General features: G+C 51.3%; 5 protein-coding genes across 5 annotated transcripts; 3 read left to right on the top strand and 2 right to left on the bottom strand.

Annotated features, from left to right (window-relative positions):
- Positions 1 to 278: 278 nt before the first annotated feature.
- CH63R_12485 (ribosomal protein L32) lies at positions 279 to 1691 on the top strand (the record flags this gene model as incomplete). The annotated part of the gene is made up of 1 exon (XM_018307459.1): positions 279 to 1691. One exon carries the CDS (start codon positions 279 to 281, stop codon positions 1689 to 1691), a length of 1413 nt encoding a protein of 470 aa, XP_018151876.1.
- Positions 1692 to 1879: 188 nt separating this feature from the next.
- CH63R_12484 (Carboxylic ester hydrolase) lies at positions 1880 to 5474 on the bottom strand (the record flags this gene model as incomplete). The annotated part of the gene is made up of 4 exons (XM_018307458.1): positions 1880 to 2868; positions 3725 to 4861; positions 4922 to 5294; positions 5361 to 5474. 4 exons carry the CDS (start codon positions 5472 to 5474, stop codon positions 1880 to 1882), a joined length of 2613 nt encoding a protein of 870 aa, XP_018151875.1.
- A 997-nt stretch (positions 5475 to 6471) lies between these two features.
- Positions 6472 to 7009, bottom strand: CH63R_12483 (Endoribonuclease L-PSP; the record flags this gene model as incomplete). Its single annotated transcript, XM_018307457.1, has 3 exons — positions 6472 to 6558; positions 6633 to 6782; positions 6848 to 7009. The coding sequence occupies 3 exons, from the start codon at positions 7007 to 7009 to the stop codon at positions 6472 to 6474; spliced, it is 399 nt and encodes a 132-aa protein (XP_018151874.1).
- Positions 7010 to 7472: 463 nt separating this feature from the next.
- CH63R_12482 (Phenazine biosynthesis PhzC/PhzF protein) lies at positions 7473 to 7703 on the top strand (the record flags this gene model as incomplete). Its single annotated transcript, XM_018307456.1, has 1 exon — positions 7473 to 7703. The coding sequence occupies one exon, from the start codon at positions 7473 to 7475 to the stop codon at positions 7701 to 7703; it is 231 nt and encodes a 76-aa protein (XP_018151873.1).
- A 7-nt stretch (positions 7704 to 7710) lies between these two features.
- On the top strand, positions 7711 to 8532 carry CH63R_12481 (Phenazine biosynthesis PhzC/PhzF protein; the record flags this gene model as incomplete). The annotated part of the gene is made up of 1 exon (XM_018307455.1): positions 7711 to 8532. The coding sequence occupies one exon, from the start codon at positions 7711 to 7713 to the stop codon at positions 8530 to 8532; it is 822 nt and encodes a 273-aa protein (XP_018151872.1).
- Between the last annotated feature and the right edge of the window lie 10993 nt (positions 8533 to 19525).

Here is a 19525-nt window from a genome sequence, read left to right as displayed (position 1 = left end):
CATCCCGCATTCCGGCAAACACATAACCTCGTCGTGGGCCGCACCGGTTGCTGCCTGAAGGTCGTCTCAATTGCCTCGTCTCACACTCATCTTGCCTGAGAGCATCTCTCATTCATCATCACTCTTCCTCTTCGTACACTCTCTCTCACAGGCTAAAGGCTGTCTGTTGTCTCCAGTTCTGCTCGCACACTCTCACGTCACCCATCAAAAACATCATGATGACGACGACGACGACGACGACGACGACGACGACAACCACAAACTCAACCACAACCAAAATGAAGAGCCTCACTCTCACGGTCTCCCTCCCGGCTCACCAACACGCCCCCTCCAGCAAGCGTCTCCTCGGCCTCCCCTTCGAGCTGCGCAACCTCATTTATTACCACGTCCTCGTCGACGTGCCAAAGCACTCCCGCACCCATGACCAAGATTGCCACTTCCGCCAGAACCACACCCGCAACTCCATCGAGCCCGCCGCCTGCCATGTCCTCGAGCTCGCCGTGAACCTCGTCCCGTCCCAGGCGCTGTGCCCTTGGGACGAGCCGCTGCAGTGCCGCTGCGCCAAGCGCACGACACTGAACCTCCTGCTGGCCTGCCGCCAGCTCCACCGCGAGGCCGCGCCCGTCTTCTGGTCTGCCAACACCTTCGTCTTTGACCACCCGGACGAGTTCGCCCTCTGCGTCGGCGCCAGGCTGCGCGAGGCCTACCGCCCGCTGCTGCGGCACGTCTACATCGCCTCGCCCGACGGCTGGGACACGTGCACGCGGACACACACCAACCTCTTCACCGACACACGAATCGCGCAGAAGGGCGGCATCCCGCGCTGGCTGCAATTCTGGGGCGTGCTGAAGCAGTGCCGGGGCATGAGGACGCTGGCCGTCCGGCCCGAGGTTGTGAAGCGGCACGCCGCCGACATGGCGTCGCTGCGCGATTGGATGCCGGAGTTGAGGCGCCTCGAGCTGACGTGGGTCGGCAAGTACAAGGACCACATGGTTAGCTGGGAGAGGGACTGGGGCAGCTTCCGCGCGTGCACGACGCTCCAGCGGCACACCGTCTTCGCGCGTGCGACGCAGGTCGTCGACTTCCGCGGGGCCGGGGCGGACTTCAGCAAGGAGCGCTGCAAGAACCTGTACCGCGACTTCACGACCAACTTCTGCGTGTACGTGGACTCGATCGTGAGGGAGCGCTTTCTCGGGTGCGACCTGGAGCAGGACCGGGACTGGATCTTTCTGCACGACGGCCGGATGGCGGCCGGGCTGGACGACGCGCGGACGTCGTACCGCGTGGCGCTGCCGACGGGGGAGAAGACACGGGTGACCTTCATGGCGGTGCCGCAGTCGCAGAGAACGCGGGTGCGGCTGATGAGGGCGAGGCTGGCGCGGGAGGCGGAGCTGAAGGCCCGGGGCAGGCCGACGGCGGCGGAGGAACAGGTTCTGAAGGAGATCAAGAAGCGGAGGGCGGCGAACAAGAGCAGGGAGGCGGATGAGGAGGCGTGCGAGAGAGAGAAGACGCTGTCGGCGAGGAGGGCGAGGGAGGAGGAGAGGAGGGAGGAGGAGAGGCGGGAGAGGGAGAGGAAGAAAGCCGAGTTGGGGAGGGCTGTCGAGGCGGCGAAGGAGGAGAGGAGGACAGGGAGAAAGAGGGTTGTGAAGAGGCGGAGCGTCGAGAGGGAGATGGGGGAGGTTCCCATATGAGAGAGGCCGTCATGAGAGAGAAACTTTATTCATGGCATGAATGACGATTCGTATAATCCCAACATAAGATGACTGACTATTCGTACCCGTATCCTCTCGGTCTGCTTTGCAGCCTTGATTGGGCCTTATCTCTATCTACAAGCCATTATCGTCCGCGCCCCTTGTATAAGTGTCGGAAATGATACACTTCAGGGAACAATGTAGAGACGCCCCTTGACCTCACCAGCTCCCAGCGCTTCGAGACCGGCCGGCACATCCTCGAATGCGATCTCCTCCACGTACGGCGTCAGCGCGCCCGAAGCCACCAACTCGAGAACCTCGCCGAGTTCCTGGATGCTTGCCCCCGTCGAGCCGCGGAGCGAGACGTTCTGCGTGACGAGGGCCGACGTTGCGATCCGCACGCTCTGCGCCGCGAGACCGACCATCACCACGCAGCCGCCGGGCCTCACCATCGACACAGCCGCCTCGGCCGTCGCCTGCGCGCCCACAAAGTCCAGCACGACGTCCAGCGTCTCTGCCGCGAACGCGTCCAGTCCGACGGCGCAATCGACGGCGCCGAGGGCCCTCGCCCGCTCGAACTTGGCGGTGTCGACGTCGACGCCAAAGACCCTCGCCCCGCGCAGTGCCGACACGGCGACGCCGTTGAGGCCGAGCCCGCCTAGACCGATGACGGCGACGGTGTGGGATGCGGACACCTTGCCTTCGGCGACGACGGCGTGGTAGGCCGTGGCGACGGAGTCCGTCGCCACGGCGGCCTGGGCGAAAGCGACGCCCGCGGGGATCCTGACGAGGTGTTTCAGGGGCGCGAGGGCGAACTCGGCGTAGCCGCCGTCACGGCCGACGCCGAGGGCTTCGCGGAAGTCGCGGGTCTGGATCGGGTGGCCGACGCAGGCGACGGCGACGCGGTCGCCGACGTTGAATCGCTGGGAGGAGGAGGAGGAGGAGGAGGAGGAGGAAAGCGGCTCGTCGCCCAGCGCCGCGATGACGCCGGCGACTTCGTGGCCGAGGGTGACGGGCAGCGCGCACATCCACGCCGCGCCGCCGCCGTGCAGGACGTGCGTGTCCGAGTGGCACAGGCCGGCGGCCTTGACCCGGAGGAGGGCCTCGCCCGGGCCCGGGGTGGGGATCGGGAGGTCCTGGAGGCGGAGGCCCTGGTCCGGGCCGAGGAAGCGGAACGCTTTAATCATGGTTGCGCGTTGTCGTTAATGGTCTAGGGTGTGAACTTGTCTTTTTGGCGTGTGGTTCATCTTATTCGCAAGCTGCCTCCCTCCCCCTATTTATTCACGTCCGACTCTCGAGTCTCGTACCGCGTCGGCGATGCTCGACCAGCCGGGGGTCACGGACTTCGGACTCCATTAAACAGCGGGGAGGCCGTCTATATACAGAGTGACTCATCATGAGCATGAACCTAAAAGATACCCAGATGTCTGTGCGTATAACGTTATGCTGGTACTCACCTCGGGGTAGGTAACCCTTAGCAATCACTACCGGAGAGGAGTGGCTCAGCGGAAGTCGGCTGGCGGGGTATTCGTCCAGAACGCAATCGAAGACCCTGATGGGACTCTGCCTTTGTAGCAAGACCTTGCATTTCGCACTCCCTTGTCTCCAGGTCAAGAAATCCCAGTGGGAAGTTTGCCGACGGCTAGTCTCTTGATGTTGGTCACCATGGACGCAGACTCGGGGGCTGATGCTGACTTGCGAGCAACTTGCCGCCCTTCGCTTCTTCAACAGTGCGTTTGTAAACAATGACACGATGATTATTCCGCTTGATCTAACGTCCATTGTCTTGAAACGCCCCCCAATCAACGTTATCATCACACTATCTGAATATCTGATTGTGAAGTTCTCATGCGGAGGGAATCGTTCTATGTAATGGAAACCTATGTAAAAGTAGAACAGAATTGGATGTTTAAGGTAGGAGTCTGAGGGAGGCGCTTGTTGCTCGTACTCGAAATTGGGGTGGTCCGAAAGTTTGATAATAATCAGACGTAGAGCTGACATCTACCGATACAATCCAAGCTGCCACCACTTACACCTTGCGTTGGCCGCGGGATCGATTCCTTGCAGAATTCCGTCCGCCGTGATGCGTACAACCCTTCCATCCTGGCCATACGGCATCATCCGTCCCAGCCCACCCGAATCGCTGTCGGGAACCCCGTCGACGACAAAGCTGAGCATGTAGTCCTGGAGCGTGGAGGCCATGGTCTCATTGACAGTGGAGGTCTCGGGATAAAAGTAGATGAAGGGCGCGTCAGTTCCATGGAGGCCGAAGGAGGTCTCCAAGACGTAGCCGTACGCGTTTGCGTCGGCTTTGGCAAACGCTCGACCAAGTGCAGAAGCAGCGCATGTGAAGGCGGCTTCGGTAACCGTCAGGCCCATTCGCCGCATCTGATCCGGATACAGTGAAGAGTTGAATCTGGGCGGGTAAAGTGTGTCAGATAGGTAGCGAATGACGGAGTCGTCGGCATGCGGGAGGAGTGCTCGCAGCCCTACAAGATACTCGGCGCTGTTGGCGACTGGTGAATGAAACCCGAGGCCTTCGTTGGGGTTGTGTCCAAACAGAACGTCGATGGATTTATCAAAACGCCCTGAATCGAGTAGTGCTCGGGGGTCGTCGCGTACCAGCTGGCCGTCAATCGTAGGACCGAATCCGAACGTTCCTGGTGTGGCAAGAGAAACGCGGAGAGAGTTGGCCTGGATGAGCTGCGCCGAAGTCAGGCTTCGCGCCTCCGAGATACTGCTGACGTTTGCGGCCTCCAGGAACTCGTTGAAGCTGCGCTCCTGTCCCAACGCAGACGGCATAGGAAGCCAGGCTGGAGACTGCGGGATGGCCCTCTGGAATAGACGCTTGTGTTGTTCGCCGCCAAAAGCTGAGACCTGGTGGATGATCGACCCGGCTCCAGCAGATCCTCCGAAAACCGTGACTCGGTCTTTGTCCCCCCCAAAGAGATGGATGTTCTCCTGCACCCATTCAAGGGCCATCCTTTGGTCGAGCAACCCGGCGTTTGCTGTCCCATCCTTTGAAAATGTCGGGCCTGAAAGGAAGCCGAAAGCGCCGAGTCGGTAGTTCATCCGGACGTAGACGATTCCATCTTCAGTGAAATCAGTGCTGCGGCGCAGGAGACCACGCGGTTCCGATTCAGACTTGGAGCCAAGGGCATAGCCACCACCTGGGGAGCTGTTAGCTTAGCTCAGTTGATGGTTGACAAACAGCTTTGGCGAGGCCGCACCATGTATCTCGACCAAGACAGGAGCCTTCTGGCCCGACTTTGCAAACACTCTCTTGGGCACTAGCACGTCCAGAAAGAGACAATCCTCGTTCTCTCGGTCGTCGCGTGCCAGTGCCGGAGAACTGCCATCCGCGGTTGGTACAGCCGCCGGACCCGTCACGTTGGGCAAAACCCCCTTGGTGAGATACGGGAAGAGCCATTCTACCGAGGTCGCCATCCAAAGTGGCTGTGCCTGCGGGCAGATGCGGAAATCAAGCCCGTTGCGAACAGCGGACCGGTTGGTAGCGGGCGGCACCGGCGCTCGAAAGCGCAGTTCCCCCACGGGCGGCGAGGCATAGCGGATGTTGGAGAAGTTGTAGTAGCCTTCAGCTTCCTACACAAACACACACGCACATGAGTTTAAGGGACTTCTAGAAACAAGGCTCTCGGTCGTACTTACGTTGAAACCAGTGGCCTGGTACAGCTCATATCCAAGGTCGACCACAGGAAGAGACGCAGCCAGTCCGCCGGACAAGATAGAAAGTACGACCCCGAGCAGCAAAACGTTGCGCATGGTCAAATAGTCTTTCGAAGTTGGCGAATGAAGCGATTGGGTTGCCACATAGTTGAGTACGAAAACGCCGTCTCTTATATACAATCGCGTGTGCTGGGCCTACTTGGCGTTGGGCGCCGGTAGACGACAATCCATTTCCGTAATTCTTCGGTCCGTAGGCTCGTATTCATCCGGCTGCCATCTTGGACAGACCCTCTTCTCCTTCTGCGACTCAATGAGGCGAAGAAGGCGATGGAGCTGGTGCACTGCCATAACTAACTTGGGCGATCAAGAGTTCTCCTGGAATGGACACTTGTGGATCAGTCAAGAGAGCTTTACAACGACGAAGGTGCCCATGATTTGGCTCTCCGCCGCACGAAGCAAGTCCAGCATGGCCGGCCCCCGTTAAGCTGAAGGCCCCTAGGTACGCAATAACAGATACGTAAATTTAGCGATTGGTCAACGCGGAGAGTGAGAGAGACACCCACGCCAGCAGGGGCGGTGGTTCTATGTGGGGTAAGGAAAGGTGGACGGACATGCGTATTTCGTATTGTATGCGCGGTTTCCAAAGCCTGTGGCATGGCTCCCCCTTGTTGACGAAAGGATTGGTAAGCAGGGCGTGAACGACACCGACCATATAGATCCTTGATAGGGTATGTTCCCCTTGTCAATCATCCTGTTTCACATCTGGTTGAGATGAGTGGTGTGCTAAGAAGAACGACAGGTCCTGGCGAAAAGGGTCAGAAGGCTCTCTCTGTTCATTCTCACCAACAGAGGCTTAAGATGTCCTCGGTCTCTGAGCCACAGTGAATATTGAACTCGTCAAACTGTTGATGATCCGGCGCCGACAAGAAAATAGACCTGCAGATGGTCTAAAATACATATTTTACTCGGTTTTGTAACAACAATAAAGACTATTATGACTTGTCACAAGGGCAACCACTAGCACTGAGTAGAACATGGACCGAACGGGATTTCCTCGCCGAGTTGTCTATCTATAGTCTGTCTCAAAGTCTTCTCAGGCCTTCACCACCGCGTTGGCAACGCACTCCATCTCAACGTCAGTCCCATAGGGCAGACCCTTGACGCTGACGCAAGTCCGGGCCTGCGGGGGCTGGTCAGTTATCACGAAGAGAAATATTTGTTTGCTCGCTCCGCAATCATGGTCGGGATACTTACCGGTCTCGGGCTTTCGAAAAAGGTCTCGTAGACAGCGTTCACCTCGGCGAACTGCGACATGTCGGCCAAGTAGATGTTGACTTTCACGACATCCCCCAGAGTCGCCCCGGCAGCGCCTAGCACCGCCTGGATGTTCGTCAGGATCCGTCTCTGCCAAGTCCCGTCAGTATGATTTCTTCCCATTTTGTCCCGTCCCCGCGTCTGGTAATGCTCACGGTCCGGTCTTGAATGGTGCCTTCGACAAGGTTGCCCGTCTCCGGGTCAGTGCCGACCTGGCCCGAGCAGAAGATGTGGCCGCCCGACACAATGGCTTGCGATAGGAAGGTGTAAGGCTTCGGTGCCTTGTCCGAGGTGACGGCGACGCGCGAGTTGGTCATTGCGATGTTTCTGAAGGCAAAGCGACTGCAGCCGTGTGATGAAATACGTGAGGTGATGAGCTCTAGCTATTGTGGAAGAGAGAGAGAAGAAACCCCGAAAAAGGAGCGTCCAAAGATGTGTATAAACGTGTTGAACTGTATCACGCCCACGGACGTCCGCCGACGCTACCCGCGCGTTGACTGGGTTGAGAATGTAGAGTTTCGTCGTTGAATTTGTCAGCGCAGTCGATGTTCTTCCGTTCTTCAGTTGATATATGTCATCATCGGGGTTTCTTGTTCATGAATTATCCCGGCGGGCTGCGTTGGCTCCCACTAGCACTGCATGGCGACATGTTGAGTAACACCGTTGTTGCTGATACTTAATATCAAGGACTCCTCCCTCCTTTGATTCTGGCGAGACAGGTCATATTCACGTCCACGTCTGATCTTTGCTCTGTTTCCAGACCACGATATCGCATCCGCCATGACGATCACTCAACTCGACTTTGTCACCCTTGACGTCTTCACCAAGACTCCCTATAAGGGCAACCCACTGGCCATTGTGCATCTCCCTCCTCCCACGGCAACATCCCCCGCTCTCACCCAGGAGCAGAAACAGGCCATCGCCCAGGAGTTCAACCTCTCGGAAACCGTCTTCGTCCACGATGTAGACCCCAAAGACGACCCGGAGCCCCAGACACGCCCGCCGCATTGACATATTCATGACCTCGGTAGAGATCCCTTTTGGCGGTCACCCCACCCTCGGCGCAGCCTCTTACCTCCGGTCCAAGGGCATCACGAAGATCGTCACGAAAGCCGGTCCTGTTCCCATCACCGCCGGACAGGACCACTTTGTGAGCGCTTTGGTCCCGCACAATACGTACCTTCACGCCAAAACTATCGCAAGCCTCAACACCGAGTCTCGCGTGGGGCTTCACCCCTCACCTGAGATCAGGGAAGCGGAGCTCGGCGCGCCCATCTTCAGCCCCGTGCACGGCATCGCCTTCGCCCTTGTCAGCTTGCCTTCGCTGGAACAGCTGTCCCGTGTCTTCGTTGGGCCCTTCGAGTTCAACGCCCTGGAGCTCCTCGGCCCCACCTGGAGCAAGTCATTCATGGCGAGGTCGTACTATGTTATAACCGACTCGACTACCTCGGGCTCCGTCAGGAATGTCAAGATTCGCACGCGCATGATCGCTTCCGGTTGTACGTATCTCCCACTTGCAAAGTCGGCTTTCACTCAAAACAAGCTTCCTTCTCTTGAAAGAAAAACTGCTGATGGTGGCATGTCCTTATTTCTAGTCGAAGATCCTGCCACAGGCGCCGCAGCCTGCGCGCTGACGAGCTACCTTGCTCTTCACAAGTTTGAAGAGCTGGAGTTGAAGTACGAACTGACGCAAGGTGTCGAGATGGGACGGCAGAGTGACATCTACGTCACTGTTAAGGTCTCTGTCAGCGAGAAGGGGGAGAGATCAATCAAGGAGATTTTCCTGGGGGGTACAGCGAGGCAGATCATGAAGGGGACACTTGAGACACCACCTTTGTAGCCTGCGGGCGTCACAGTTTCGAGGGGGAGGGCCGATGGGAGTTTTGGTTTCCCGTAGGCCTTGGCTCCGAGCCTGAATGTACCCCATCACCGATCCTAGCCGAAGCAAGGAAAGCCCGGTCCCTTTAAAATGGTGGTAGTCTCGTAGCTTAGACCAGGACGCCAAGATTGTCATCGTAAAACAATGGAGCCACGCCCTTAGGAAGACAGAGATCAGATAGTGGGGTCCGCCCCCCCCCCAATTGATGGGATTTCTAGGCAGGGCGTGGACGGCACACCACAACGTCCATCGACGGGCAGGTTGGTCGATCACCTAGTGAAGCAACGTCATATTGAGCTGGAGCCAAGCCTACCAGCAGCATCACCACGTAACAAAGATGGTGGAACGAAGGGGAACAGAATCCGACGGCCCGTTTCTTATCTTCGTAGGTTCTCATTAAGTCCTTGAAGCAAACACAGGGTTTCTGTCCAACTATATGAATCTCTGTGAGCTGCCATGTCACGGCTGAACAGGACCACAGGAAGGGTTCCAGGGGACAGAGAGGCAAAATGGCACCTTATCTTCTATAACCTCTGGCTACGACACAACCGGCACAATTGGATACTTTGCGATATGACTATCCCGTCGAGTGCGAGTGGAAGAGTACATAAACTTCCATAAGTACCCATAATCAAGTACATCGTCAATACTTCACTCCGCCCTTTCCTTTTTCCCTCCCTTGCCCCCCCCATGATTACAATTCTACGAGATGTTGAATCATTACTGGTTTTGTGATGGCCTTAAGCGACTCTGACTAAGTCAACATACCCACATCTGGCCCCCCCCTACATCTGGCCCCCCCAAAAATGAGGTTATTCCTAGTATACCTATTAACTGTAATTATTTATTGGCCCTATTTAGATGCAATAATAATACAGCTTTTAGCTTTACTAGGGTATTTAGAGTTACTAGATTCAGCTGTTATATCCTCTTTTTCACTAGCTTCAACCTGCACCTTTGTTACGGTCGGCTTTCCGTGGTAGTGTCTATTAGCAGAAGCTGAGGCAACGAAGCTGGGGAACAGTGATATAAGTCGTGCTGATAGGATCAGGTCTTCAGAGGATACGGTGATCAGTCGTATACTCAACAAGGGGCTTGTAACGTTGGTCACTAGTGAAGGGTGCCGAGAGTATCCGAGGGGATAATCACAAAGTTGATTGCTGAAGAGCTATGGAAGTCTGTCCTTGAGTCCGTCCAAGTCCATCCTATATACAAGTCCCGTATGTCTGTTGCTGAGGTTTGGCTTACACCTGATTACCAGTAATCCAGGTGTTGTATGGAGTGATCACTTGAAGTGGGGCGCGTGAGCGCTCACGTCGTGATGATGATGATGATGATGTATTTAACGTCCAGAGTAAAAAAGGGACGTGCCGGGCGATGCCGACATGGTCTATCCTAATCTAAACTATTTTACAGGCTGCCGTCTTCACCTAACGTTCCTGTTCAGTGACTTGGGCAGATTTCGGAAAAGAAATTGGTCGCCTCCATCCATTCGCACAGAAGAGAAGCTCCCTGCGTAGTACCTAGCAGAAAATCTATGCTTGCCTTCGCCATACGTCGGCGGAGATGCCGCGGGGTGGCCTTACGGCCACGCTTGCAGAAGTAGAAGCGTACTGGGGTTTTGCGTCTTCCGCAACTGCAGTGAAGCAGTGCGTCTTGGTGGGCGAATCTCTCGTGGTACGCTGCGAAGTCTCCATGATGCGACCTTGCCGCATATAGCCTTCCTAGCAAATGCCGAGGAAGGCGAAGTTCGGGGGGCTTGGGATGAGGACTTATCCCAAGGTCGGCATACTGCCGAGGGCAGATTGACGGCCATCTCCTGGCGAAAGCCTGGAGATCGGCTGCTCTGGACTCCCGCTTCAAGTGCGCCAATGTAGGCTGTGGCTGTGATTCTGGGATTTGTCTGCAGGCCTCCTTGGCAAGAGCGTCTGCTTCCTCGTTTCCTGCTATTCCCGTGTGTCCAGGGCACCACCAAATGTATACCCTGCCAGGCCTCGTCCAGCTCGTCCGTCCTCTCTGTGCCCAAGAGACGGAGAGCTCACTAAAGGCCCTAAACCTAGCCTGGCTGCTTCCTGGGCTCCGGGTGACGAGTCTGGCTGTGACTGCGAGGTTGTCGAGGCAGATGTGAACATTGTCTGCCATCCGCGCCGTGGGGGACCTCATGGCTTCCAGTAGGCCCCGAAAAGCGGCTTGCGCTTCTGCGTCAAAGACCTCCGTCTGGTGGCCGAGCGGCTCTGATCCTCGGAAGATCTGCCGTGTGGCCTGGTACCCGACCCAGCCTGCTCCAGCGGCTGTTCTGCTACCGTCCACCATTTGGGAACCGTCAGTATAGACAACAATGTCCCGCTTTGAGAGTGCTCCCAATCTGTCTGTAAAGGCGGTGGCCAGTTCATCCTTGGTCTTCCTTGGTTCATAGCCGACCATGCTCAGGGCTGTGTGCCAGTCGGCTGAGCGCTCCCAAGGCGGTAGCTCTAGCGGGTCGATGTATTCGGCATGTCTCTCGATAAGGCTTGCCATTCGCCGTAGTCTTGAGTCCGGTCCGGGCCTCTCTCCGAGCCTCGTTCGGAGGGGGTGTCGATCGTCAAGGCGATGGATCCTTACGGAGGCTTTATGGAGCTTCGCATCTAGCATCACCTCTGCTGGGGGCAGGGCAGCTTCACGCTGTAGGATCGATACAGGCGTCGTTCTATACACAGGAAGTGCGGCTCGAATAGCCTTGGCTTGCGTAATGTCGAGTTGGTTGAGTAGACCGTTGACCCCGTTCGAGGCGATGTGTCCGTTCTTGATCCGATTCCTGCCCGGCCACCATGCCTCTGACGCATAGTACTGAATGGGCAATACGCAGGAGGTAATAGCACGGCGCAGCAGGTGTGTCGGCGCGCCCCAGGCGGTGTTCCCTAGTCCCCGTAGTCCGTTGACCACTTGGCATGCTTTGGCGCAGTGGCCTTTCACATGGTTCTTGAAAGTGAGTCTCCGGTCGAAGTGGACCCCAAGCCACCGTAGGGAGGCCCCTTGATTGACAGCCTGAACTGTGTGCTGTCTCCCGTCCAGCAGTCTGACGGTGATTGGCGGGTTTCTATCTTTTGGTCTCTTGGTGAAGTGGATGAGCTCGGATTTATCGGTGTCGAAAGTGATTCCCTCTAACGCCCCCCATTCTTGGGCTTCTTCCCATTCTTTCGCTAGCAGGGCACAATTGTCCTCTAGTGAGGTTGAGCTTGCCATGATGGCAATGTCGTCGGCGTAGCCAAATCGAGATCGCTTCCTGCCTGGATGAACAGTGCCCAGCTTGAATAAGGGTTCGATGTGAAGCATGAAGAGGATGGGAGACACGGGCGAGCCCTGCGGTAGCCCACACTCAAGGTCGAAGACGTCCCCCATCTCTCCGTCTAGCCTTATTCTTGCTCTTCTCCCGAGGACGAAACTCGAGACCCACCGCACGAGGTTCTCCGGCCATCCTTGGCATCGGAGGCGTCGGATCAGCCTCCCTGGCAGCACAGCGTCGAAGGCCCCTTTGATGTCGAGCGTAAGCATAGAGGTGACACGACCTCTTTGCCAGGCACACTCGATATCGTGGATGGCAGCAGCGATGAGGTCGCTACACGAGCGGAGGGGGAGGGCCCCAAACTGTTGGTCGTGCAGTACCTGGAACTTGACTGTGATCCAGGCAAGCCTTCTTGCGACAAGTCTCTCCAAGCCTTTTCCAAGCACAGACAACAGCGCGATTGGCCTATACGAGCGCGGGAGCGCCCTGTCTCTCTTGCCCGGCTTAGGCAGGATGACTAGGATAGCTTCTTTGAAACAGGTGGGATGCCAGCCCTCGCATACGCATCCGCTGTAGAGCCGGAAGACGATGTCCTCGATAACGGGCCACGCTGTCTTGAGGACGGCCGTTGTGATTCCGTCGGACCCGGGGGTGGTGCTTCTCGCAGAGAAGATTGACGTTTGTACCTCGTCTTTTGTAACACGCGGGAAAGGAAGATTGGCCTCCAGGCGAGGTCCTGGGCTCTCTGCTGGTATGTCCGTGGAGATGGCAGCATTTCTGAGGAGGACGCGGGCGAACAGATCCCGCTTCTCCTTCGGTTGTGAGATGAGCGCGGTTGGATTGCTCCCATCCCGGAGTGGAGGGGTCTGGAAGGATCCCTTGGCCTTCTGCCACCCGACCATTTCAAACACATCTTTGCCAGTGGAGGCTGCGGCGATCTTTCCTCTCCAGTACGTGTCCTTAGAGCGCCGCAGCTGATGGAGAAAGTCCTGTTTCAGAGCGTCCTCCTCGTTTCGCTCCCATTGACAATCTATTCCCAAGGCGCAGAGTCTTGCCACAGTTGCTCTCTTGGTCGTGTAGGCTCGGTGTTTCCGCCTGCAGTTCTCGTCCCAGTATGGTCTCCCAGGTCCTCTGCCAAGCGCACGCCTTGTAGAAGCCGTAAGCGCTTCTACAAGGCAATCTGTGAGTTGCTGTGCTAGCATGTCCAGAGCCTGTGGGTCTCTTGCGTTGCTTGCAGTATGGCGCACGGGATGTATACTTCGCTGAAGGATGTCGAGGAAGAGCTTCTCGTCCATTGTGTCAAGCCGGAACCTCCCCGGGGTTGGGTCGACCGGATCGGTTAGGGCCAAGGGGACCCGGGTCAGCAGGCTTTCGTGGTCTGACGTTGTGTGTAGGGACGTTTCTATGCTGGTGGATGCCCCGTGGAGGCTGCCGGACGCCCAGCATAGGTCTAACGTGTTGCCGTCCTTATGTGTGGCTTCACCTATCGGCGACAGGAGGACAAGGCCAACGGTTTCTGTCCATTCCACCAGGTCATCAGCGTCCGAGGAGCTGGTCGCCTCGGGTTGCCAGGTCCAATGACGGAGGTTGAAATCCCCCGCGACCAACACACGTTCCTGGTGTCCGGGTTGCCAGGCTGTTATGATATCCCTAATCGCTTGGCCTGGTCGCAGCGAGCCACAAGGGGCGTTGTACACGTTGATGACTGTGAGAACTTTCCGCTTTCCCGCCAGGAGTTGTAGGAAGAGCAGGTCTGTGGATGGGCTGGGCAGCGGGCGTGTTTGTACGCCCCGTAGTCCCGTTCCTCTGCGGAGGTAGGTGAGCACCCTTGGTCTGTCTTCAATCCAGTTGTCTACTGGGGTGAAGATCTCGAAGCCCGGGTGGCATCTTGTGAGCCTTCTCTCTTCCGAGCGGATAGCGGGCTCTTGAAGTAGCAGTATGTCGACATGGGCCGCGTAGGCTAGATTCAGTGCCGTTTCGTGTGCGAGCGGTCGTCTGGCCACGTTCGCCTGCATGATCTGCAGGACTCTAGAGGGCCGCATTCTCCTGATGTCCCTCATTAGCTTGGTTGCAGTCCATCTCTTCTCCTCTTTCTCGGGATTGTTGATGCGACTGCTGGGTCGCAAGCCTCCACGATCTCTCTCCCTCGGCTCGGATGGCCCGTAGCTGTGCCTTGTTCCTCCTCTGGACTACGCCCCTCACCACTTTTGGTCTGATAGGGCAAGTCACGTCAAAGGCGGCATGGGGCCCGTTACACGACGGACACTTAAAGGGGCAGTCACAGCCATCGTGACCCTCAGTGCCGCCGCAAGGTGCCCGGTGTTGTTCGGTCGTGTGGGAAGGAGAGCTGCACTTGAGGCATCTCTTCCTTCTGGTACACGTTCGTTCGTTGTGAAAGCCGCCGCAGCGGTGGCATTGGGGAGACCTCTTCTCCTTCGGAAACTGCAGGTTGACGAAAACGCTGGCCCCCATCAAACGGAGGCGCCTTGGTAGTTGCCTTACGGCTTCCGCCTTGAACCAGGCTGTCACCGTGCCTAGCCTTTCGGCTTCGTCTTTTCTGGAAAAGTATGCTTTTTCGGGCTTGAGTTTCGTCGTGGCCTGGATCTCTTCAAGGAGCTCCTCGGTCGTGATTTCCAGCTCAGTGTTGGTGAGCAGGCAGTGTCTGGTGTAAGGGACGTTTGCGATATAGGCCCGGATCCAGGTGTCGCGCTGCTCGACCGCCTGTGCCTGGAGAAGGGCAGCAATCTGTTCTCTGTTCTCTAGCAGGACTTTTGCCCCATCTGCTGACGATGGTAGGAGTGCTAATCCTGTCTTGACATGGTCGATCCCCTTGAGGGCTTCTCGAGCTTGGGGACTTAGCTTTTCACGAACGAACGCGTAGATGTCGTAGGCTCTCTCGTTGCGGAGCGGGCTTTCAGGTGGCAGACGTGCGAAGATGCGAAGGTCTTTTGAAGCCGCCCGGTTTGCGGCTTGTTTTGCTGGAGTTGTTTCATGCAGTTGTCTGGTAAGTGGCTGGCTTGCCACCATCGCGTAGGACCGAACTTGGGGCGGCTGGTTCTGGGCTGTGTGTAAGGGATGCCCTTGGAGACTCTGGGCAGACTCGCTGGGTCCTGTGCTAACAGCATGCATGGACCTTGCTAGACCACGTTGGTGCCGGTCTGAACGCTGCTTCTCTTCCTGAAGCTCTTTCTCCAAGGATTCGATCTTCATCAAACAGTCTTTCAGGAACTGTTCCCTTTCGGCGTCCCGTCGTAGGAGATCCTGGACGAGGTTTGAGAGCTTGTTGATCTCGTCTTTAAGCTCCGCATTGTCTTGGTAGCTGACTTGCTCAACCACTCTGACCTTTGCGGTCGGTTTCCGGACACGTCCAGACCGTCGAGATGTACTGGCGTCCCCGTGAACCGTGATCGATGGCCCTGCGTCTAGAGAGACGGCCATGATGGTGAAATTCAGCTCACGTGGGCTGATGATGAGAAATGATAGTGCGGTGGGCCGGAGCCCTCTATGATCTTAACAGCTACTAACAGTGGATACTTTGTGAAGAGAAAGTTCGCGAAAGGTTGACGCTCACGTCGTGATCAATCGTGCTCACGCATAATCAGTTGCTCACTCCCTTATCTCCACGTGACCTTGCACCATAGTTCTTCCGCGCCGGAGGAGTCACCTTTGTTTCCCGTGTCTGCTTGCTTATAACTTGTCCGTAACCGCCAGGCGCCCTGTGGGGGCGTCCCCTGGTCCTGTTATGTTTGACGGGTCGTAACAACCTTCTGTACGTCTGAGATAGTAGTAAACTTAGTATTAGAATCCAGCTAGACTGCTTTCTTTTTCCTTGCTGTAGTATTAGCTACTTAGGCCTACAGAAGCTCCAGCTTGTACTAGGCAGTTGCTAGCTTATATACTTTTTTACTAAAGCCTTTTTTTACTTTTATAAAAAGGAGGCATTAAGTACTAGTATTATTATTTAGCTCTATAAATAGCTTTAGTTAGCTAGCTAGATTCTTTATCTTCCTTAGTATTAACTATACTACTGCAGATAATGTAGATACTTATTCCTTAGCTTCCTTGCCTCTAGACTACCCTTTGTAGGCCTAATCTAATAGCCCTAGTGTTAATAGGAGCAGTAATAAGTTTATAAGAGGCTTCACTATAGAGATAGGCTATAGTCTAGTCTATTTCTATCTACTCTTAATATTCTACATTATTAGGCCTACTAGACGAGCCTTCTAATAATAGCCTATAAAGTTCCTTTTACCTATAATAGTAGAGTTATTCTACTAACTAAGGTATTTAAGCTCCTTCCTATAGGCTGCTTTTATAGGGCTAAAGACTAACTAGTTAAGTAGCTAGAGAATATAGGAGGTATGTAGTAGTAAGAATAATAGGTAGATTGTCCGAATATTATTCTGTACTCTATTCGTACGCATGAGTTAGCAGCTAGAAAGCCTATTTAAGGCATGCATTCTAGCTACTTAGACTTAGATAAATTAAGCCTTTTACAATATATATACATATGTATAAGTCTTTATATATAGCCTTCTAATATTTATAAATACTAGAGAGTATATATAGATAAGGAAGAAGAAGTATTCGTATAAGTCCAATTTATATAAATGTACTAAGAATAAGCTAAATAGAGACTCTGCAGCTACAGTATTACTATTAATAAGTATCTTCTAATAGCTTCTAGAAAGAGATCTTTTATTCTTATAATATTATTAGACTTAAATTTATTTTCTATTTTCTAAGTATTAATTATGCACTTATTTGAGGGACTTATATATATTTATAATATTATTATTTAATTATTATTCTTTAAATATACATTATACTAATATATACAAAATCTTAAATTAACTTATAATATTATTATTAGCTGCCTCCTATATAAGATAATATAAATTACTAATTCTTTAACTTTTAATTCTAAATACTATATTTACTTATGTATAAGACTCTTTAAGCAACTAGATACTTAGAAAATGTACTCTAATTAGACTTTAAGCCTTTTAGAAATGTATACTAAGACTAATTATTAGATTTTGTAAGCTAGTTAATAGAATACTTTATATAAATTAATTTAAAAATAATTTAATAAATTTAATAATTCCTCTATAATAAAAGTATTATATAAAAGGACTATATACTAATAGTTACTCTCTTTACTAGTCTTGCAAAAGGGGGATATATAGTAGGAAGGATAAAATAAGGGAAGAAAAGTGTAATTAGCTCCTACTAACTTATACGTACAATAAAGTAAAAAGTATAAATATCTAAATATTATTCTATACTCTATTTGTATGTATAAGTTAGCAGCTAGAAAGCCTATTTAAAGTATGCATTCTAGCTACCTAGACTTAGATAAATTAAGCCTTTTACAATATACATACATATGTATAAGTCTTTATATATAGTCTTCTAATATAGATATTATTAATATAGTAGAGCTATATAAATTCTATTATTATGTAACTCCTATAGCTATTAACAACTAGTAGTCTAGCTTCCTCCTTACCCTCCTTACTCTAGGAGATAGTCTAAGGGATAGTCTGAGGGATAAAGACCTTCTGCAGCTATTCAACTGCAGTATTATCTGTAGTCTATTTATTCTCTATTGCAGTAAACTACTATTCTTTATAAGGGCTAAAGTCTAGAGGGAACTACTACTACTAAATTATCTTACTCTTATATATAATAAGGGGATTAAGAGTATAGCCTAGAGTAGAGATACATTCAATAATAGATACTTATACCCTTAATTTAAGCTATTTCTTGCAAATAGACTTCATCTTAAATATACTTAGTACTAGCCTATTAAATCCCTAACTCTTAAGAATACTAGTCTTATTTATATTGTATTTATTAGCTAGTTTAATACTCTTAATCTCTAGTATAGCAAAATACTTAAATTAGTCCCTAATAACTTCAGTAGATACCCTATTAATACATCTTAAATCTATAGGGCGACTTCTCTGCACTTTAACTAATGGATTTCTCTTTAGGAAGGCTTAGATTTATTCCTTTCCTATAGGCTCTATATCCCCTATAGTATAAAGGATCCTTCCTGCAAATATTCTTACTTATTAATAAATTAGGGTAAGGCTAAGGGCATACTAGATTTGTACTTATTTAGCTAGCTTAGCCTCCTAATTTAAGGATAACCTCTAGAGGTTACAGAAGGCAGCTGTCCTTACTTAGACACTTTAGAGTCAATAATGAAGTATTAACCTTAGGATCCCCTATTCAGATAATACCTTATAAATAGACTAGCTATTAGCAATAGTATCTAAGGCCTATTTAACCTTATACTCAGTGTATTAGCCTATAAGGACTATAAAAGGGTATGTAGAAAAAATAAAGTCATTTAGTTAAAAACTATAAATATTGTAATATAGTAAAGTTAGTGAAAATAGGAGGCTAGTAATAGTAATAATGTCTAAATGTCATTCTGCACTCTATTTGTACGCATAAGTTAGCAGCTAGAAAGCCTATTTAAGGCATGCATTCTAGCTACTTAGACTTAGATAAATTGAGCCTTTTATAATACACATACGTACATATAAGTCTATATATATAGCCTTCTAATATTTATAAATGCTAGAGGGCATATATAGATAAGGAAGAAGAAGTATTCATATAAGTCTAGCTCGTACGAATGTACTAAGAATAAGCTGAATAGAGACTCTGCAGCTATAGTATTACTATTAATAAGCGTCTTCTAATAGTTTCTAGAAAGAGATCTTTTATCCTTATAATATTATTAGACTTAGATTTATTTCCTATTTTCTAAGTATTAATTATGCACTTACTTAAGGGACCTATATATATTTATAATATTATTATTTAATTATTATTTTTTAAATATACATTATACTAACATATATAAAATTTTAAATTAGCTTATAATATTATTATTAGCTGCCTCCTATATAAGATAATATAAATTACTAATTCTTTAATTTTTAATTCTAAATACTATATTTACTTATATATAAGACTCTCTAAGTAACTAAATACTTAGAAAATGTACTCTAATTAGACTTTAAGCCTTTTAGAAATATATATTAAGACTAATTATTAGATTTTATAGGCTAGTTAATAGAATACTTTATATAAATTAATTTAAAAATAATTTAATAAATTTAATAATTCCTCTATAATAAAGGTATTATACAAAAGAACTATATACTAATAGTTACTCTCTTTACTAGTCTTATAAAAGGGGGATATATAGTAGGAAGAATAAAATAAGGGAAGAAAAGTGTAATTAGCTCCTACTGACTTATACGTATAATAAAGTAAAAAGTGTAAGTGTCTAAATATTATTCTGCACTCTATTCGTACGCATAAGTTAGCAGCTAGAAAGCCTATTTAAGGTATGCATTCTAGCTACCTAGACTTAGATAAATTGAGCCTTTTACAATACACGTACGTACGTATAAGTCTTTATATACAGCCTTCCAACAAATGAGGCATTTTTGGGGGGGCTAGATGTAGGGGGGGGCCAGATGTAGGTATGTTGACTTAACGTGTGCACTCTTGTATAGACGTTGAAGTGCTTCCTGAAGATCTTAGTGAAGCCTGTACTAGTGAGTCCTGACAAACCGCCGGAGGAGGTGACAATCCCACAGTACGTCCACATGAGTTGCCACTGATTACCTGAGGCTTGCCCAGTAAATTACAGCCCTTCGAGGT

This window comes from Colletotrichum higginsianum, chromosome 9, assembly GCF_001672515.1.
Source record: "Colletotrichum higginsianum IMI 349063 chromosome 9, whole genome shotgun sequence".
NCBI classification, from domain to species: domain Eukaryota; kingdom Fungi; phylum Ascomycota; class Sordariomycetes; order Glomerellales; family Glomerellaceae; genus Colletotrichum; species Colletotrichum higginsianum.
The sequence above is the reverse complement of the archived record's forward strand: the minus strand, read 5'-3'. Positions and strand labels throughout refer to the sequence as shown.